The 19,509-nt window shown below is 36.3% G+C and overlaps 3 protein-coding genes and 1 long non-coding RNA gene across 29 annotated transcripts; all 4 read right to left on the bottom strand.

Annotated features, from left to right (window-relative positions):
• Window positions 96-7,226, bottom strand: LOC104793376. Of its 26 annotated transcripts, XR_769266.2 has the most exons (37): window positions 6,844-7,075; window positions 6,604-6,683; window positions 6,405-6,508; window positions 6,220-6,288; window positions 6,020-6,081; window positions 5,831-5,876; window positions 5,680-5,742; window positions 5,553-5,589; window positions 5,249-5,326; window positions 5,086-5,167; window positions 4,954-5,007; window positions 4,677-4,767; window positions 4,533-4,594; window positions 4,362-4,443; window positions 4,160-4,226; window positions 4,007-4,063; window positions 3,835-3,921; window positions 3,696-3,756; window positions 3,521-3,564; window positions 3,311-3,386; window positions 3,156-3,222; window positions 2,847-2,902; window positions 2,688-2,760; window positions 2,524-2,596; window positions 2,419-2,436; window positions 2,289-2,335; window positions 2,144-2,215; window positions 1,914-1,987; window positions 1,709-1,770; window positions 1,537-1,582; window positions 1,292-1,448; window positions 1,043-1,173; window positions 885-925; window positions 697-805; window positions 540-587; window positions 309-418; window positions 96-155 (listed from the first exon to the last, which is right to left on the bottom strand). It is a non-coding gene; the product is annotated as an uncharacterized LOC104793376 (long non-coding RNA). The 26 variants fall into 26 exon arrangements; XR_769250.1 differs by adding an exon at window positions 7,139-7,226 and having other exon boundaries at window positions 2,144-2,335; window positions 2,419-2,596; window positions 6,844-6,997; XR_769255.2 differs by having other exon boundaries at window positions 2,419-2,596.
• On the bottom strand, window positions 8,529-12,978 carry LOC104793375 (citrate synthase 4, mitochondrial). Its single transcript, XM_010519731.2, has 20 exons — window positions 12,866-12,978; window positions 12,506-12,573; window positions 12,345-12,407; window positions 12,124-12,165; window positions 11,903-11,968; window positions 11,755-11,820; window positions 11,514-11,627; window positions 11,359-11,422; window positions 11,094-11,176; window positions 10,920-10,969; window positions 10,762-10,839; window positions 10,489-10,617; window positions 10,327-10,369; window positions 10,138-10,224; window positions 9,860-9,961; window positions 9,478-9,585; window positions 9,343-9,393; window positions 9,098-9,171; window positions 8,961-9,012; window positions 8,529-8,866 (listed from the first exon to the last, which is right to left on the bottom strand). Exons 2-20 carry the CDS (start codon window positions 12,554-12,556, stop codon window positions 8,768-8,770), a joined length of 1,422 nt encoding a protein of 473 aa, XP_010518033.1. The 5' UTR covers window positions 12,557-12,573; window positions 12,866-12,978; the 3' UTR covers window positions 8,529-8,767.
• LOC104793374 (VQ motif-containing protein 18-like) lies at window positions 14,103-15,115 on the bottom strand. Its single transcript, XM_010519729.1, has one exon. The coding sequence runs from the start codon at window positions 15,019-15,021 to the stop codon at window positions 14,491-14,493; it is 531 nt and encodes a 176-aa protein (XP_010518031.1). The 5' UTR covers window positions 15,022-15,115; the 3' UTR covers window positions 14,103-14,490.
• LOC104793373 (probable E3 ubiquitin-protein ligase RHC2A) lies at window positions 18,271-19,038 on the bottom strand. Its single transcript, XM_010519728.1, has 2 exons — window positions 18,532-19,038; window positions 18,271-18,312 (listed from the first exon to the last, which is right to left on the bottom strand). Exons 1-2 carry the CDS (start codon window positions 19,036-19,038, stop codon window positions 18,271-18,273), a joined length of 549 nt encoding a protein of 182 aa, XP_010518030.1.

Below are 19,509 nucleotides of genomic sequence, written 5' to 3'. Positions count from 1 at the left end.
ACGTACATGCCAGCTCTGACATATTATCAAATAAACCAATTTAATAGCTTAAAATTTACGCTTGTTAATAGGAAATTTAAAAGATTCATGCAAACCTGAAGCATGGTGTAATAAGATTTCTTGATCCCCTGTAATTCAAGCTCTATCACTGTATCCTGGGAAATGAAAATCACCAACAAACAACCATGAGAAGCAACAAGCAAACATGATCTCCAGCAGGAACTTATTTGATCAAGTTGAAGGTAAAGAAATCGGAAAGGTAACATTTTGAAATGTATCAATTTATCATTTTGTAAGAGAAACTTAACCTCAAAAACCTTAAGGGAATATTGACCAGTTGGAGCAATGTAAGTGATCTTCCCACGGCATCAGGAGGAAGGGTAACATGGTGATTCATCAAAGTGTTCTCAATGACGGTCTGCATTCAAGAGTTATATATGACTATCAGGAAAAAACTATTCCCAGTGTAAACAAGGAATATATCACGGTAACTGTGTAAAAGAATTTCCCTTGCCAAACGCAGATTAAGTGACACGTACCTTGTTGCTATCTCCATGAGCAGCCAAATTAGCTAAAGCACGAGCAGCCTGGAAAATAAATGCATGACAGAAGGGCACAAAATACTTGTTAATATATTTAGAAAGCATCCCATATATTATATATAAATTATAATCAAGAGGGTGATTCAGCTCTTACCTCAAATATGTCAGCGCCACAAGAGGTACAGATCGGTAGAGCTCTGCATCTGAAGGCATCTAACCGGATTGATCACCCAATGGATTAGCATCAAATACGAGACAAGCCCCTAAAAAGATGCATATAATCAGATACTTTCCTTAGCAATTGGTGGATATGAAAATCCTGGTGACAGATAATGTTCTTACCAATCTCTGCATCTTCCAACTCCTGTGGCTTGTTAGTAGCTCTTGTAAAAAAGACATTACAACACCCAAGTAAATGATTAGCGCAAGCTTAACCAGAATATACTTATATGCCAACAGAGTTAAGAGTTAAATTTTTTGATAAAGAGCAGGAATCATACCAATGTCAATCACCGGATTGTTGCCCCCTGGTTACATAAGATCAGATCACCCAACCCAATGGATTAGCATCAAAACACGAGACAAGCCCAATGACAATCACCAGAGGAACTAGCTACTCACTCTCACCTACCTGAATCAGTACAGCAAAATCAGTTAGTCTCTTTGAATTGTATAAATAATTTCAAGACGCCATAAAGCACAGTGAGAGAAAAAGCATACACCCATTTTGAAGTCAAAGAGAAGCATACCTGAAATGAATTTTTTACCTCTCTCTGGTCTCCGGATACCAGTGAACAAATCTCTTCGTTTTGCTGGTAAAGGACAAAGCTTAAAAACAAACTCTCGTCTAGGAAAGAATTTGTGGAGCATCTCTCATCTGAATGTGCGTGTACACAGCAAGAACATCTGGGAACACACAAGAAGCAGAGGATCAACAATAGCCAATAATAAGGTAACCTGAAAGTTAAACACAGCAGAAAGCATAATGTTAAACCTGAAAAAGTTAAACTCATACAGAGTAATCCAGGTGCCTCGAGGATCTGCATCAAAGAGAGACTGACATGTAAATTACACAATGTTTTCTCTTTGAAACTCCCAAATCATGTTTGAAAAGTCCCAAAACTTAAAATAGCAGACATATACCAAAGGGAACGAGGAGGAAGTACCTGAAATAAACCACATGACCAGCCTTGTGCATAAGAGGACCCCATACTTAGTAGCAGAGACCCTAATAGACATTAGAAAGGAAAAAGCAAATCAGCGGTATCGACCATAGCATCATCCATCATCATAGAATAGAAACTACAACAACACAAGGACAAGTTATATAAATCATACCGTAGAAAAATGTCATACACCACCGCACCTTACCTGATTCTAGACGCGAAGATAAAGTTCAATTCAACATAGCAATCCTAGTGCCTGCCCTGGACTGTGACGACGATCTGCATCAAAACAACAAAGCAATACAAAAACAACCAAGTAATTAGTAAGTAACTAGAACGAAAAATAAAAAACCAAAGTAAAAAATCAGGAGGGAGAACAAATCAGCAACCAGAATCTACAGACAACAACACAAGGACAAGTAAGTAGAATCAAACCGTAGGAAGAGCCGAGGAGGTGTGACAAGTCAGAAGCGGGTGGAGCCTCCATGATTTACTTCCAACACACCACTTGCATCATCATAATAGGATCATCAGCAACCAGAATCTACAAACAACAACACAAGGACAAGTAAAATCAAACCGTAGGAAGAGCCGAGGAGCCTCCATGATTCACTTCCAACACACCACCTGCAAGACGAACAATAAACTTAATTACTTAGTGGGAACCAAAACCAAAAGATATAATTAGGGATTATCAGTTCAAACCTTACCATCATTGCATCGAGGATCTGCATCGAAGGACAAAGCTTAAAAACAAGCTCTCGTCTACGAAAGAATTTGTGGAGCATCTCTCATCTGAATGTGTGTGTACACACCTGAAAGTTTAACTCCCACAATGTTTTCTATTTGAACCTCCCACACAGTCAGTAATCCAGGTGCCTCCTCGATCTGCATCAGAAGATAGACTGAGATGTTAAAATTCACTTATATATAGAAAAAAAGTAAAAGATGAATTAAGACTTAAGAGGAAGAACAAAACCAATGAAGACGTAGCACACAGAAGAAGGAGTCCATCAAAGCCATCACTGATCGATCAAAGCATCATCCAATACCTGAAATAACATAGCAAAGAAGTAAAAATCAGATGAACATAATAAAAAGCCTTGAACGATTAAATTTAGAAACGTAGAAACCAAACCCGGAAGAGCAACATTGAATGAGAGTGACAAGGATCAGTCAAAGCCATCACACGATCTGCATCAAAAGAGAGACTGAGATGTTAATTCACTAATAATAACAGGTCTATAATAACAAGGATCCATCAGAACCATAACCCACAGAGCAAAGCATCCTCCACAATCTATAATAACAGGTCCAAGAGGCAAAAACTACATGAACATAATAACAAGATCAAACACTAGAAATATGTGCAGCATGAAAGATTCAGAGAAAAAAGGGGGAAGAGACATGGCGTTGTGCATGAATAAAGGGAAATAGGAACGCAGACCTGAATAATTAAACCACATGTCCAGCCAGCCAGGTGCATCAGAGGAGCTCAAACTTAAGCATACCACCTAAAAACAAAATCAACGAATGATCATCTGAATGTGAATACATCAAGAGAATCTAGAAAAAAACAATAAGACACAGGAGAAATCATACGCAAACCATTCACTTTCACAATGTTTCTTTCTTCTCTTCAAACCCTCCAGTACATTAATCTCGGTGTCTCGTTGGTCTGCATCAAAGAAACAGAGATATGTAATTTGACTTGAACATTATAAGATCAAACAAGGATCATCAAACGCTAGAAATATGTGCACGATGAAAGATACAGAGATAAAAGGGGAAAGAGAAAGAGGAACGGAATACCTGAATGATTGAACCACATCAGAGGAGCTCAGACTTTAGCATACCTTTTAAAAAAAAAAGACATGTGAAGATGTAGCAAACCATGATCTTATGAATGTGGAAACTGAACAAATCATACCTCACAATAGCAAATCTCAGAGAGTCATTAGAAGATGAGCAATTAAAAGAAACCTACCAAGACGAGGAGATAAGATTCAACAAGAGCAATCCCAGAGTGCATGGACCACCACCACGATCTGCATCAAAAGAGAGAAGATATTTTTCTTAGCTTATAATATACAGAAGGAAATAGAGATGAGTTTAGAGCAAGGAACCTGTGAGAACGCGCTTGAAGACAATAGCATGGATTAGCAATACGTGATGATACGTGATGATTGGATCATGGTTTGCTTCCAAAAGACCTGCAAAACGAAGACAGAAACATAAGGAACAAAACAAAACAAGAAAAGAAGTAAAAAGACGTGGTGTTAAGAGGAATAACATAACCCTAGAAGACGTTAGCAGAGAAGAAGAAGCGTGTCCACCAAAGCCATCATCCAAAACCTGAAAAGAAAAAAAAAAACAGAACAACAAGTTAGAACCAAACCCTAGAAAAAGATAAGCAAGTAAAAATACAATGATCGATTCAAAGAAAGACACCAGATACTAGTTCATGCGTGTCCGTCAAAGCCATCATAGATTGATTGATAAACGCATAATCCAAAACCTGAAAGATATAAAAAAAAAACAGAGCAATTAGTTAGAAACCAAACCCTAGAAAAAAATAAGCAAGTAAGTAATAGGATCATCATCAACCAGAATCTACAAACAACAACATAAGGAAAAGTAAGTAAAATCAAACCGTAGGAGGAGGAGGAGGATGAGTTTTGACAATTCAGAAGCGGGTGGAGAGGAGCCTCCATGATTCGCTTCCAACAAAACACCTGCAAGACAAACAATAAAATTAATTACTAGACCAAAAGATGTAGTTAGAGATTAAGAAGAAGAATAACATAGACGAAGATTTCACAACTGAGTAGGAACGAATGAGATGATCATCGGATTGTAAACGAAATCAGAGACATCGGCAGGAACCTAAAGATACATTTTAATATCGATTAGACACATGGTAGTAATGGACAAAAACAAAATGAAGAGGAGAGAACATATCACTCACCTGATTGCCAAGGTTGAGAGGTATGACATCACCCACTACAGTGTCACAGATTTGAAATTTCCACTCACTCGTCTTCCACCTCTTGTCACATCTGCAGCAATCAAATCAACAAAGGCGTAGTGTAACTAAGGAGGGAACAAGTAAAAAAAGTCGACTAAGATCAGTTGTGCCCTGCATCTGCATTTGAAGCCATCAGTTGCCGCTGGTTACATAGATCAGATCACCAATGGATTAGCATCAAACACGAGACAAGCCTGGTGACAGATAATGTTCTTACCAATCTCCTAATTAAGCACTGCATCATCCAACTCCTGTGGCTTGTTAGTAGCTCCTGCAAAAAAAACCATTACATCCAACAGATTGAAGATTGGATTTGATAAAGACTAGATTAGCAGGAAAGGAATCATACCAATGACAATCACCAAATCATCAGGATTAGAACCAATGAAAATCACCAGAGAAACTAGCTGTTCAGCCTCACCCTCACCCACCTGAATCAGTATAGCAAAACCACTTAGTCTGTTTGAATTGTAAAAATAGATTCAAGAAGAAACCAAACTTGCAAATTTTACCTCTCGCTGGTCTCCGGATACCAGTGAACAAATCTCGCCAACAAAGCTTGTTTAGCTCCATGCCTCCATCAAGTCCATCTGCAAAAAATTAAGCATAAGTCATTAGGAGAAGGAAACCTGATAACATCTCCGTCAAGTCCAGCTACAATAATTGAGCATAAGTGTTTTTCCATATACTGCAACAAAAATAATGAATCTGGAAAACAAAATAAGAACACACATGAGAACAAAGCACATATACATCACCAACAATAGCAAATCTCTGAAAGTCATTAGGGGAAATAAGAAGAAGATGTAACCTTACCTCTAAACAGATGATAGACGAGAAAAATATCCACGATCTGCATCAAAGAGAGAGATATAAATTTCAGTTCTAAGCGTACCAACAAAATTAAACAAGTTTTAAAAGGACAAATGTTAAGAACAATTACTCGTCTAGGAAAGAATTTGAGGAGCATCTCTCATGGGAATGTGTGTGTACACAGCAAGAACATCTGGGAAACACAAGAAGCAGAGGATCAACAATAGCCAATATTAAAGGTAACCTGAAAGTTAAACACAGCAGAGAGCATAATGTTAAACCTGAAAAAGTTAAACTCCCACAGAGTAATTCAGGTGCCTCGAGGATCTGCATCAAAAGAGAGACTGACATGTAAGTTACACAATGTTTTCTCTTTGAAACTCCCAGATCATGTTTGAAAAGTCCCTGATGTGGAACAGTCCAAAACTTAAAATAGCAGACATATACTAAAGGGAAAGAGGAGGAAGTACCTGAAATAGACCACAAGACCAGCCTTGTGCATCAGAGGAGCCCATACTTAGTAGCAGAGACCCTAATAGACATTAGAAAAAAAGAAGCAAATAAGTGATATCGACCATAGCATCATCCATCATCATAGAATCTACAACAACACAAGGACAAGTTATATAAGTCATACCGTAGAAGAATGTCACACACCACCGCACCTTACCTGATTCTAGACGAAAAGATAAAGTTCAATTCAACAAAGCAATCCTAGTGCCTGGACTGTGAAGACGATCTGCATCAAAACAACAAAGCAATACAAAAGCAACCAAGTAAATTAAGTAACTAGAACGAAACGAAACGAACGAGTGAAGATGCTGTACTAGAGAGTCAGAAGAACAAAACCCGCACAGAGAAGAAGCGTTTCCATCAAGGCCATCGTCATCGATTCATAAAAGCATCATCCAAAACATGAAAAAAAGAACAGAACAAAGTAATCCAGGTGTCTCCACGATCTGCATCAAAAGAGAGACTGAGATGTTAATTCACTTATATATAGAGAAAAAACTAAAAGATGTACGTATTAAGACTTAAAGAGGAAGAACAAAACCCATGAAGACGTAGCACACAGAAGAAGCGTGTCCATTAAAAAGCCATCATCGTTGATTGATAAAAAGCATAATCCAAAACCTGAAAAGGAAAACAGAACAACAAGTTAAAAACCAAACCCTAGAAAAACCCAATGATCGATTAAAAAAAACAGAACGACAAGTTAGAAACCAAACACTAGAAAACCCAATGAAGGATTAAAAAAAAAACAACATCAGAAACTTGTTTAGAAGATAGTTACCAGTTACCACCACAAACGAAACGAAACGAACGAGTGAAGATGCTGTTCTGAACTAGAGAGTCAGAGGAACAAAACCCCTGAAGACGTGGCACAGAGAAGAAGATTTTCCATCAAATCCACCGTCATCGATTGATAAAAGCATATCATCCAAAACCTGAAAAAAAGAAGAACAGAACAACAAGTTAGAAGAAACCAAACCCTAGAAAAAAAATAAGCAAGTTTGAAAATCTAATAGATAATAGATTCAAATAAAAACAAAAAGAAACAAGTTTTAGAAGAATCCTGGTCCACCAACCAACGAAACGAGAGACCTTGCGGAGAGACTTTAGCTTTACACTCACTAACGAGAAAGAAGAAGAAACAAAATAGTGAGGAAGATAGATGTGAATGAGAGAGAGCGCATTATAATTATAGACGGCCGAGATCTAATCTTATTCATGTTTTAACGGGTGAGATTAAGTCGGTAGTCAAACAAACTTTGACTCTTTTGTCCAGCTGTCAATATTTCCTTTTTCTTAATAGACGGTCGAGATCTAAGTATTCATGTTTTAACGGTCATCAGCACAAACCCTACAAAGTCCAGCTGGCAATTTCCTTTTCTTTTGTTTGGTAAATTCTTTATGAGACCGTTAGCCTGGAGCCTATAGAGCCTAGCTAGAGATATTTATGTTAACGCTATTTTTCCTATTTCATTTTCTATTTCGTTTTTTTTTTCTTTTTTGCTATGCTCTATTTATTATTTGCTTCTTTTTAAATTAAAAAAAAAAATCGTACAGTATAACAAATTCATCACCCTTAGATAGTTCGTTGTGATGAGAGCTTACCTTCTATAGCAAATCGTATACCAGACAGCGTTACACAAATGACCAAACTTTGAGCAAGTCCTTGTGCTTTAATGCTACAAAACTAATGCATATATGCATACATATGAAAAATCAAGTTAATAAATATCACCAATATAGATCAAATCATCATCATCATCAAAGTTTCCATAAAAGGTAAAAACTTGGAGAAATATACTTACCTCCATCGATCTATAGAAGCTGTGAAGATTCCCTTGAGTTAGTTCGGATTCTTTGCCATACACGAGACGTGAGAGAGACTCCATCACGCACGATGACCATGCATCCATTGCTCCTACACAACAAGTAACAACATATACAGATTTGACAAAATTTATTGTTCCAAAACTATCACCATTTTCTTTTATATATATTGTCTTTATAGAGAAACACATTTACTAGGTGATATGCATGAGAGCTTACAGCCTTGTGTTCAAAAGTTCTATCTGATAAGCTCCTTACACAATTCTCAGGCAACAGAAAAGAATGAAATCATTGCAAGAAGCAGAGAATGGAAGATTATGAATGTTTGTTGTTTTGTTGGTTGTGGTACGTGGCTCGTTTTTTAGTATCCACTGTTCTTAACACAAGTCAATTTTCAGGCTATATTCATGAACCTTTTTGGTCTTATATCTTTGCTTCTTCGTTGTAGATCGTGGTGGTGGGTTTCGGTTTACATAGAGTTGAAACAGACAATGAAACAGCTCTTCTTAATCCCATTTTCTGTTTCATAAACTTGTGTCGCAATCCTCTTTATTGCAGTATTGTCTCTTTTATTTATATCAACGGAGACATGTCTTTTTAATCATGATTGATATTAATGTTTGATGTTTATGCAAATTAAATTGAATACAACTCTTTATTTTACTATTATCACGAGTTTTTCCGAAACATCAAATTTGCAACAAGCAATTGTTTCTCAAAGCCAAAGTATATAAATAAAATCTCGAACGAACAATTTTCTACACCAACAATGGGTTCTTCTGTTGATAGAAGGTAAACAAAAAAAACTTTTCAGTGTGGAACATAACGGCTTTTGAGTAAATATGAGAGAGTGCGAGACTCAGGACACAGGTGGTGGCTTAAGTAGATGAAGCTTTCTTACAGTGGGCCTCAAGCCAGTCCATGGTAACACTCTTTGGCCTCTCTAGTGCCAGTCCAAGAGCTCGGTCCCATATAAGCTGTGAACCAAAACACAATTAGGCATATGAGTTATTTTGAGCTATGTTTCAGATGGTGTATAGCAACAAAGGCGCACTGTGTAAATATAGATACCTGTGAGCAGATGCCAAGACTCCTTGAGACACCAAAGAGCACGGTGTAGTACCTATAAAACGCACAACATTATGTAATTTTGAGCACTATCCTAAGGCGCAATGATACTTTAAATGAGATATCTGCTGCTTGCTTACCTTGCTTCGGTTAGACCATAGTGGTTTAGCAAGACCCCACTGTGAGCATCAACATTTGGCCACGGGTTCTTCACCTATAACAAGCCACCATAGGATTTCCAAGTAAATATATATTCAAATTCAAAAATGATCGGCAAGGAGGTTCACAAGCCTTGTATATTAAAGATCCTATTATCTCAGGCGTGTCATACTTTCCATTACATGAAACGACACCTCTATTAAACGCGACAAGATAGAGATACTACCTTTCCAAGCTCGGTGAGAACAGGAGGCACAACTTCATAAAGCTTTGACACCTACAGAGTAGGAAGGATTTGTAAGCCACTATACATTGATAGAATTTTGAGAGCACAACAGTAACGAGGGGAAAAAGAAAGTACCAGCTGGAAGAGAGGGTCATCAGGTAAATGCTTCAAGGCAAACTCTCTTTGGCATACATATCTTGGATCAGTTTTGCGCAGAACACCGTGTCCATATCCTGGAACAACCTGCAGACAAATCATGACGGGTCAACAGAGATATTTAGTACACTGTCCTCGTAACATTACAATATTATTTAGGAGAAGGGAAAATAATTTAGTTATTGAAATCTCTTATGGCGGTATTAGTTACTAGAAGCTATGAGACTGAGAGACCAAACTTTTAGGTTTTAATTCATTTTCGCATGATTCATCTGGATGAAACTTTCATCAGTCTTTGTTGGTTGGCTTCAAGACCATAAAGCAAAGAATGCCAATATATAGAGGAATTTCGTGTTTTTACCTTGCCACTGTTTAACGTCTTCCAAACATATTCTTTCAACTGCTCTTTCGTTATGTTTTCTCCACATTCCTCGACAACTGATTTGATCCAAAGCAAAACTTCCTGTTGCAACAAGACGAATAAGAGACTAAAAATCTATTCCCACCAACTTATTGATGTACCATACAACCATCACACGCTACCTAGATATTATATAACAGAGAAACCTCATCAAGCTCTGACGTAAATTGAAGACTTAACATGTATTCAAGATATAGACAAGACTCAAGAGAGAATACCTGATTAGCCAAACCATGGAGTGGCCCAGCTAAACCATTTAATGCAGCTGCAAACGACAGATATGGATCTGAAAGTGCACTTCCGACCTAAATGCACAAGTATTATTATCAGTAAAATATGAATCATCACAAACATTAAGAAGGTCAATCCTTCACAGGACACATGGAGAGGCTGTAAGAAATCCATACCAGGTGACCAGTGTGCGCACTAACATTTCCACCTTCATGATCACTATAGCAAAAATAAAACAATAGAAAAACAAAATATCATGCTACGGCATATTTTCAAGTCTTAAAAACAACAATATACACAAGACACTTAAGCTTGTTTTAGGAGAAATTAATACAGACCTGTGGATAGTGATGTAGAGCCTCATGAGCTCTTTCATCTTTTCATCATCAAATCCCAACATATGGGAAAAATTTGCACCATAATCCAAAGATTTATCTGAGGGGATGGAATCACCATTCTTGTACATCCTGCAATGATTGAGTGGAAATGTAAAATACAAAGAATAAACAAGGAATGACAAAATTTCCAATCAAGGGTACACTATCAGTCAAGAAAATTCAGAAGCTACAAGAAAAATGAAAAAATTACAAAAATATATATTTTTCACTAACCTCCTATAAACATATGCAGCTACAACAGGAACACGAGCAATCAGGTTGAGGCAATCCTCATATGTTGGCTCCCAGAACCTAGACAGAAAGATATTTGTTATGATGCCAGCTACTATAAAACGTTATCAATATCTACACCAGAAACTACAAAAGCATACTTTGACTTGTGAATTCCACTCTCATATGCCTTTTGGAACTCACTTTGCACCTGGATATCAGGTACAGAAAATTAGCATTCTGCTGAACATTGTTTACTTATGGCAAAAAAAGAGGCGTCAAACCATCTCATAACAAGAACAAACTAACAGCTATATGAGTAAAGAGAACCACACCTGAAGTGCCATAACACCGCTAGCAAATTGAGTCATTGGATGGGCTGTGGAAGGCAGGGCATCGATGGCATTGTACACATAATCTGCATAAATGGATACAAGTTAAGAACTGAGTGAAGAGTAAGAAGACAAAAAAACATTTAGTTTCTGTCAAGCAATTTCTTCAAAACAAATATGTCGAACAAGTTTGGATGAGCCAATAAACAGACTACTTTTTTGCAACCAGCCAGAGCCAGAAGGTAAGCCAGAAGGTAAATAAGCAAACCTGGCACAGCAGCACGGCTTGCCAAGTCTTTCGACAGTGCTTCAACTTGCTCTTTGCTAGGTACCTTTAAGAAATGGGGTAAAAAAGAATATCACAAGATGATATATTGAGGGAAGTACCCATGAACAACTTATAGAAATGTACAGTAGTCACACCTTTCCAGTTAAAAGAAGCCATAGAAGACCCTCTGGTAATGGTTCAGCTCCAGAAGGGGCAGCAGGTAATACTTTTTGGCACTCAGGAATTGACAAGCCCCTAAAGCGTATACCCTGAAATAATGATAAGATAATTGCATCAACAGGCTTAGAACGGGAAGGATGAGCACTTGATAATATATATTCGAGGTCTAGGATCTAAACAAGTAATTATAACTATAAACAAAAGAGTTATCAGTACCTCATCTGCGTCAAGCAATGAGGTTTCCCAAAGCAATCCAGTCATCCCTCTCATCCCACCAATAACCTTTATTACAAAGGGTATTATAGTGAGCAAGGTGAAAATCATATAAACAAACCAAAAAACGTAAAAACATCATTGTTTCTACCATATCAACAGTGATGTTTCCCAGTTGGACCTTCCCATGCTCTGACTTCAGTTTCTTCAGACGGTCCTGAAATTGGGAAAATCTTATGAGGAAAGAGGGAACTAGAAAAGCCAAAAAGAGATTCACTGCAAGTAGCATTTAAGAACAATCTCAACCATCAGAACTATAGTAGACAAGTTCATCTTTTCATTTAATATAAAGGGGGTCTAGTCTACACTAACCTGCTGTTCCGGAATTAACTCCTGCAGCTGCGACTTCAGGTCCTGCATTTGCCACCATTTATACAAAATGAACAAAAGACCCCACAAGCAACAGGTATGAATAAATCAAACATGCATATGAAGGTTGGCAAAGCATTTAAAATGAGCTTGAGACGCAAATTAAAGCTTTAAAAACTACATGATCACACACGAAAAACATACAAAACAAAGGAAAAAATTACCAGGTCGGTAGAGCTTTGCATCTGAAGCCATCTAACTGAATTGCTGAGCGAAGATTGTTGCCCCTAGTTACATAGATCCGATCACAAATCGATTAGCATCAAACACAAGAGATCAAACGGGAACAAACACAAAACTACAAAGCAAGATTTCAGATACTCACAACACGAGACCTCAGCCTAGATAAAGCCGATATGCTACGGAAGAACACCATTCTCCAAAACTCAAAACCTGTGACAGACAGTATTCACCAAATTCTCAAAACAAAGCCGATCCGTGGGAAACTCAAGCGATCAACACTCAACAAAATCAGAAACTAACAAAAAAAAAAAAAAAAGAGGCAAGGTTTATCGCCGAATCAAAAAAAAAAAAATCAACGAAACTCAAAAGATTTGATCAGCGTAATTCACCGGAGATTTGAGATTCCAGAAGAAGAAAAAAAGCGTAGACTAGATTCTCCGATAATTATGGAAGAAGACCAAAAGGAAATGAGTAACTGCTACGAAGAAGCGACGAAACTTACCAGAGAATCGGGAGGAGCTTGACGGACGGAGATCGAGAAAAAATAAAATAACGAAACTGTGTCTGCTGCTGCGTGTGATGTACACAAATTAAAACGGCGAAAGGTGAGCAAATGACATTTGTAAAATAGAGCTAGCTGGTGGAGGTTTTAACAACTAAAATTCCAGTTTTGACCTTCCAGAACTTTGAGAAGGCAAACCAAGCTAATAAACCGGGATACAGAATCGTTGCAGTAAACCGGAATAATTAAGGTCAGTTCCGTGCCCTTTTCGGCTTTTGGGAAAAACCAAATCGAATAATATGGATTTTGATGCGATCATGCGACGGGTCATTTTACAAATCTCGAATACAATTTCAGTGAACCGGTGTGGTTCTTTTCGGTTCAGATCGATTTCCTTTGCTATTACTATATTGTTCATAAATTACTATTTTTATTTTTGTTCTTACTAATTATATGAGCTTTTCAAGCAGCCGGAACGTTTCCAAAAACCTAGAAAGTCAAGTTTGAAATTGTCCTTTACAATGTTTTCATCTGATATTATGCAATCAAAAAACTGTTTAGACTAGTTAAAAGGGAAAAAAATGTAATGCCTGAAAAGGTAGACTAATCAATAATTATAACATGTGCATTAATTTTGTGCAGAACATTACAAAACAAGAATTAAAAAAGTGTTGACATTCGAGAACTTTGAGAAGGCAAACCAAACTAAACCGAAACACTGGATCCTTCCTAGCAGTAAACCGAAATAATACGCCAGCTAGGGGCCAGTTTTTTTGGCCGTGAATCAAATAGACTAATTGAACATTTTAGCACTTGTGTTGTGTGCACACTACGATTTAATTTCTGTTAGAGCTGCGTTGCATATGGTCACTAAACTAAGATAAACAGAACGATCAGCTCAGGTGTTTTCATATTTGATATTAGATCTTTGTAGCTAAGAGTTGACTTAAAAGTTAAATTAAACAAATCACATTAAAAAAAAAAAAAGTTGATATAGATGTAATATATCATTTTCAACATCGTAAATAAATATCATCAGTAAGTTTAAATTATTTTTTCTTTAATCAAGAGCGACATTAATTAATATTGTCACAAAGAAGACATGAATATATATTCTTGTTACTTTACATGTTAATTTAGTTTGTGATCATTGTATACGTAATACTATATATCTCCATAACTATCGAAAACTTGTCAATCTTTGTTCTAATTAATTAGCAAACAAACTTTTTCCCCCAAAAAAGTAATATATATATATACAAATACACACCAGAGAATTAATACACACATCCGATAATTAATAGCACATCAATGAAGTTACATAAACAACTAGGGTTTTTAAACCGACGACGATATATCTCTTAATTAGATTTAGATACAGTCACTTCTCCTAGAAGGGCTGCACGTAAGTTAAACTCTTCACCTCAACTCGGCAAATTCAGTCCACCAAAGGTCAAGTTTCTCGTCGCATCCATCGAATTCAAAAATTTAAGGTATCTATATACAACTTCTAGGCCTTTTCCCCCACAAAATATGATCTTATTCGTCGTCGTTACGATAAGATCTCACCAAAACACGATTTTGCAGAATCAGCCTGAAAACCCTAGAAATTAAACTGTTATCAATTAGGACGAATTATGACCCTTTGTATCGAAGTTGTTGCTGTTGTTGTTGTTGTAGATGAAACCTTCGACTTGTGAAGTAGAAGAAGATCTCATGGGGAAGGAAGAGAAGTAATCTTCTCCGACATCTTGAATCAAACCTTCTAGGTCAAAGTAAGTGTTTGTGTTGGAAGTGCTCTGATCACCTGATCCCCACTCTTCTTTCACCTGTTGGTTTCCTCCGTTGGCTAATAAACCGGAGAAACCCGAAAGCCGGTTGACCTGCTGATGATCTCCGCAAGCCGGTTCATGGGACGCTGGAACTCTCGGTTTGGCTCTCTTTTTACCGGTTTTGGCCTCTCCGAGAGCTGGTTTTCCGGTTAGGCTCTGGACGAGTGAACGGAAGTTCTTGACGTCGGTCTTGATGACCTCCGGTGCGAATATATGGATTATGCGAATCTTGGGCTTGATCTTGGATATTACTTGTGAGTTTCTATTCATGGAAACCCTAGAACTCGAACCTTCATTGAAACTTTGATATTGAGTAATCTCCATTAAATCTCTCACAATTCAATATAGAAACCCAAAAGAACAGAAAGTAGAAACGATTGAGAAATGATTGGATCTTTGAGATGTTTGAATAAAAGGATATTTCGTATACCGTGGAATAATTATACTGCGGCGGTTGGGTGATTATATATATAGATAGTTATATAAATTGTAAAATATCGGATTGTTAGTTAGTCAATAACATTAAATTAAAAACAAACTTGAATATGAAAATGACAAAGAAGATGTAGGACGAAACAGCTATGGACCTGCCTCCATGACACACAACATCAACTTGATTTAAGTAAAGTTTTATGTGTGTATATCATATTATTTTACATGAGAACATCTTAGTTCTATTTTGTACACTCGAATATATAATATGTTTATGATTTGTGATTAATCAATTGACCTGACCATAAATCTAAACTATATATAATATTAATTAAACTAAGCATAGATAGCGTGAATCATTTATATGTCGTTGGTAGCATATTTGTGTGTGTGTGTGTGTGTGTGTGTAAAAGTGTTAATTGTCGGCATGTCTGTTCTTTTCTGGTTTTGGGATTTGGCTTTCCTATAGTTTCTGTAGAAAACTATTAAAATACGTGTATACCTTTTACAATAAGTTTCATTTTTTGTCTTACCGATATGAATCTACGATGTTGGGCGTCTCTTCATGTTCAAATGATTGACAGTCTCGTTATATTATTTTGGCTAATGACGTCGTGTGTGGAATTTAACTTTATCACAACTTATAACAATATTAGTAGATGGAAACTAAAATCTTGTGCAATTTTAATATCAGTTTCTTGAGTTTGTGGGGTCAAAATCTGACTCAGGGAACTGTCACTTGAAAACCGACTTAAATCAAATCCTACTTCTTTAGTTAATTTGCTTCGGTTTGATGATCCAATTTCTATATCATATTTCTTATACCTTATTGAAGATCTATAATAATACCGAAGGTAATAAACATGAAGAAAAGAAACCAGTAGATCATTAATTAGTTTTTATATCATCTTATTTAGTTCGAATATATAGGCTATATTAAAACCAAAATTTTCCCTCGAATAGCTTTGTAATGTCCACTCCTTAATTTCATCTCTATGTATTTAGAGACGAACATATACATCACATCATTCATCTACAAACTAATGTTTGAGGTGTAGACACGTAGATTATGCCATGGTGTGCTTAAGAAAGCAAAAACAAAAATCTGTTTGCTCGTTTTGGTTCATTTTGAATATTTATTAAGTAGTAATTTATTGTTTTGCACAGAGAAGCGGACGCACGAAAGAATTCTTTTATACAAAAATGACATACAAACTTTACAATTAAAAAAATTCAAAAAGGTGCAAACTCATAAAATAATAGTTGACTTTTGTTTTGCCAAAGAAGCAAACAAGAGCGACAGGGTGGATTTAACCTCCGTTGACTTTACGTAAGTGGTGTGGTTTATTATTATTTCAAAAACATGTTTAGATCATATGGAGAGTCGAATTAGTAGAATTCGAATTCTATTTTTTTTTCTCTAGTTGTTACAACAAATTAAAGCATATTTGCTTATCACTTCTACAAAATTACATATACTGTTTTTTTTTTTTGTTAAAAAACAAAGTTACATACATGAAGGGAAGATCTCTTGAACTATACTCGATGTAGCTTTTGGCCTAAGCGTGAAAATTTTAGTACCACTCTTTTTTGGTGAATTCTTATACAATAGCACTAATTGCTGGTTTTGACCTTGATTAATTAATTATTTTAAACGATAGCATATGATCATGAGGAGAGGTCATATTAGTTTTCAATATTGGTAGTTTTATTATATTTTAACGTCAATCGATTTAAAGTCAAAACTTTATTTATAAAGGAAAACAATATTTTATACTGGCGCGTTTGGTTTTTATAAATCTTAGAGATTCGATATATGTGCAGATAACTAGCTGTATGTTTTTTTTTTTATTCAGGTGAATAACATAAATTTGGGGAAAAAAAATATATTTAGTCATTATTTAATGCCATTACGCGGATTGAGAGACTTGTTCTATACATTCGTACTACTTAAAAACAAATATATACGCAAAGCTCTAGAGAAATCATATCATCCATCAATTTAGATATCTAGAGAGAGTGGAGTTCATTAATTTTGTTTACTATATACTCGCATTCAAAATTGTCTATTTATCTACTAGGAAGACCCAAATCCAATTATATATATAGTTGTTTTAGCTACTCGTGAATAATAGCATATATTTAATCCCAAAAACACTATAGAGATCCTATACCTTCAAAATCCAAATCACCGGACTACGTTGTGTTAATCTGTTTTCGATTTTTCTAAATAAATGAACATGGCTAAATAAGAGACACATTAAAAAATAAACTAAACCTAATGTGATTAAACAAACTGAAAATGGTATTTTTGATTTTAGTTATGCGCTAATTATTGAACTGAAGCAGTGTCAAGGCTGCAAAGGACTCAAATGTGGTTTTAGCACCAAAGAGGAGTCACATGTGTGTTAAGCTCACATGTACCCAAAGATCCGTTTAGGAGATGTTTTTATCACTCTTGGGCACTCAACCATCACATGTTGACATTGAAGAAGAAGCAACTTGCAAGGAGAACACTCTATTATTCGGCGGACACAAGGAAGACGCAATGTGGCCGTTGGAAGTACAAGCAAGTGGGAGAAACTCTTTCTCTCTCTCTCATTAAGTTGTAGTTCAATTTAAAGTGGATCTAAGCAACACAACTGTTGGCATTAGGTTAGAAAAGGGAGAAAACTACTCTCATCCATTTGTGTATAAATATGTATGCTTATGCATTGAATAGACTAAGCTCTCTATTTTGGGAGACTTCCCCTTATACAAAATCAGGCTCTTATACATTAAAATGAGTAGATTAGGTTGATACTATTCTCATCAAGAGCCCAAGCCTTGGCAATGCTTGGTCTCTACCATTCCTTCAATCTAAATCTCTTCCATTCTCTTAACGGTTTCTATAAGGGTTATTTGGGTTCTTTCTGGTGTGAAAGTGTTGTTGCCTCTCAAGCTTATTCTCTAGGTATGTACAGCTTGTTAGGCTTGTATTACTCTCTTTACACATGAACACACAAACTCTGTTTTTTGGTGTCTTGTGAGTTTATTGGAGTAGAGTGTTTCTTGGAGCTCACTCTCTCCAAATTCGAACACTAATTTCATATGAAATTATGCGCTCATTTTCAAATCCATATATTTGAAATCCCTACAAAGTTAGCCGTCTAAACTTTGGTAATTGAGAGTGACTCCCGTATCACATGACTAAATAAGAGACATCTTGAAAATAAACCAAATGTAATGTAATTAAACAAATTCATAATATGAAATTATATTTTGAAATCAATTACGCTCACATTTTCAAATCCACATATATATATATATATATATATATAAGTCTATTATTATCAAAGAAAATCAATGTAAATGTGAAAACGTTTCAAATGTTTCAATCTTTTATAACCCTAGTTCCGTATCTTCCTCCAAGTCGTCCTCTAGGGTCAATACATCGAACCACAAGGTTAGACCACTGTCGTCCTCAGTAGATTCAACCGAGAGCTCAAATCGACAGAGAGGACACGAGTTATGACTTGTGAGCCAAGGAACAATGCAATCTTCATGGAACAAATGGTTGCATGGCAATTTCCAGGCAGGTTCTCCGACGACGAAGTCTTCCCTGCAAATGGTGCAAAGTAAAGAAGAAGATTCGTCTGATGAGGACAGCATTGAAGATGAGATCAGAACGGTCGTAATTGGATCGAGAATTTGAGCCTCCTCGTCGTCTTCGTTATCATCATCATCATCATCATCATCATCAGGACTAACTCCAAAAGGGGTCGAAGAAGTAAAAGTAGAAACGAGATTACACTGAGGACAACGTGGAGAGGAAGAGGGAGATGATGAGAGAACCGAAAGGATGATGTCACATTCTTGACAGGTGTACTCCTGCAGCTCCAATTGGTTTTGGGTAGAGGAGGACGACATTGATGAGAGAAGTTGGGTGGTTGAGGGGATTCAGTAGAAAAAAATTGATATCTCTTTAGATTCTTATAATATAATGGGAATGTTAGTTATATGGTAAAAATGGGTGCGTATCTCTAAGTTTTGGACTTTGGTATTTCCTTCCATTCAAAGATTCTAAATTTATGAGCGTCAATTAATTAGCTCTTATGGTGTATTTTGGTCAAATTGCAATGATTTTTTTCTACGAAAATCTATCAGAGTTCCAATTATGTATGGTTTGATATTGGTACATATTCATGTATGGTCTAAGCAGGTAGCGCGGTCAAGATTGATAAAATCTTTAAAATTTAACTTTCCATATACATAAATTTACTAAGAATAGAAACACGAATCGACACATATATTGAACAAGTGCATGACTCTAGTTTGAAGTATGTATAGTGGTTTTTACTAGTGTTGCCGCCATATCAAAAAAAAAAAAAAAAAATGTGC

This window comes from Camelina sativa, chromosome 6 (genome assembly GCF_000633955.1).
Source record: "Camelina sativa cultivar DH55 chromosome 6, Cs, whole genome shotgun sequence".
In the NCBI taxonomy this organism is placed as follows: domain Eukaryota; kingdom Viridiplantae; phylum Streptophyta; class Magnoliopsida; order Brassicales; family Brassicaceae; genus Camelina; species Camelina sativa.
Note: the sequence above shows the minus strand (reverse complement) of the source record. Positions and strands in the feature narration are given on the sequence as shown.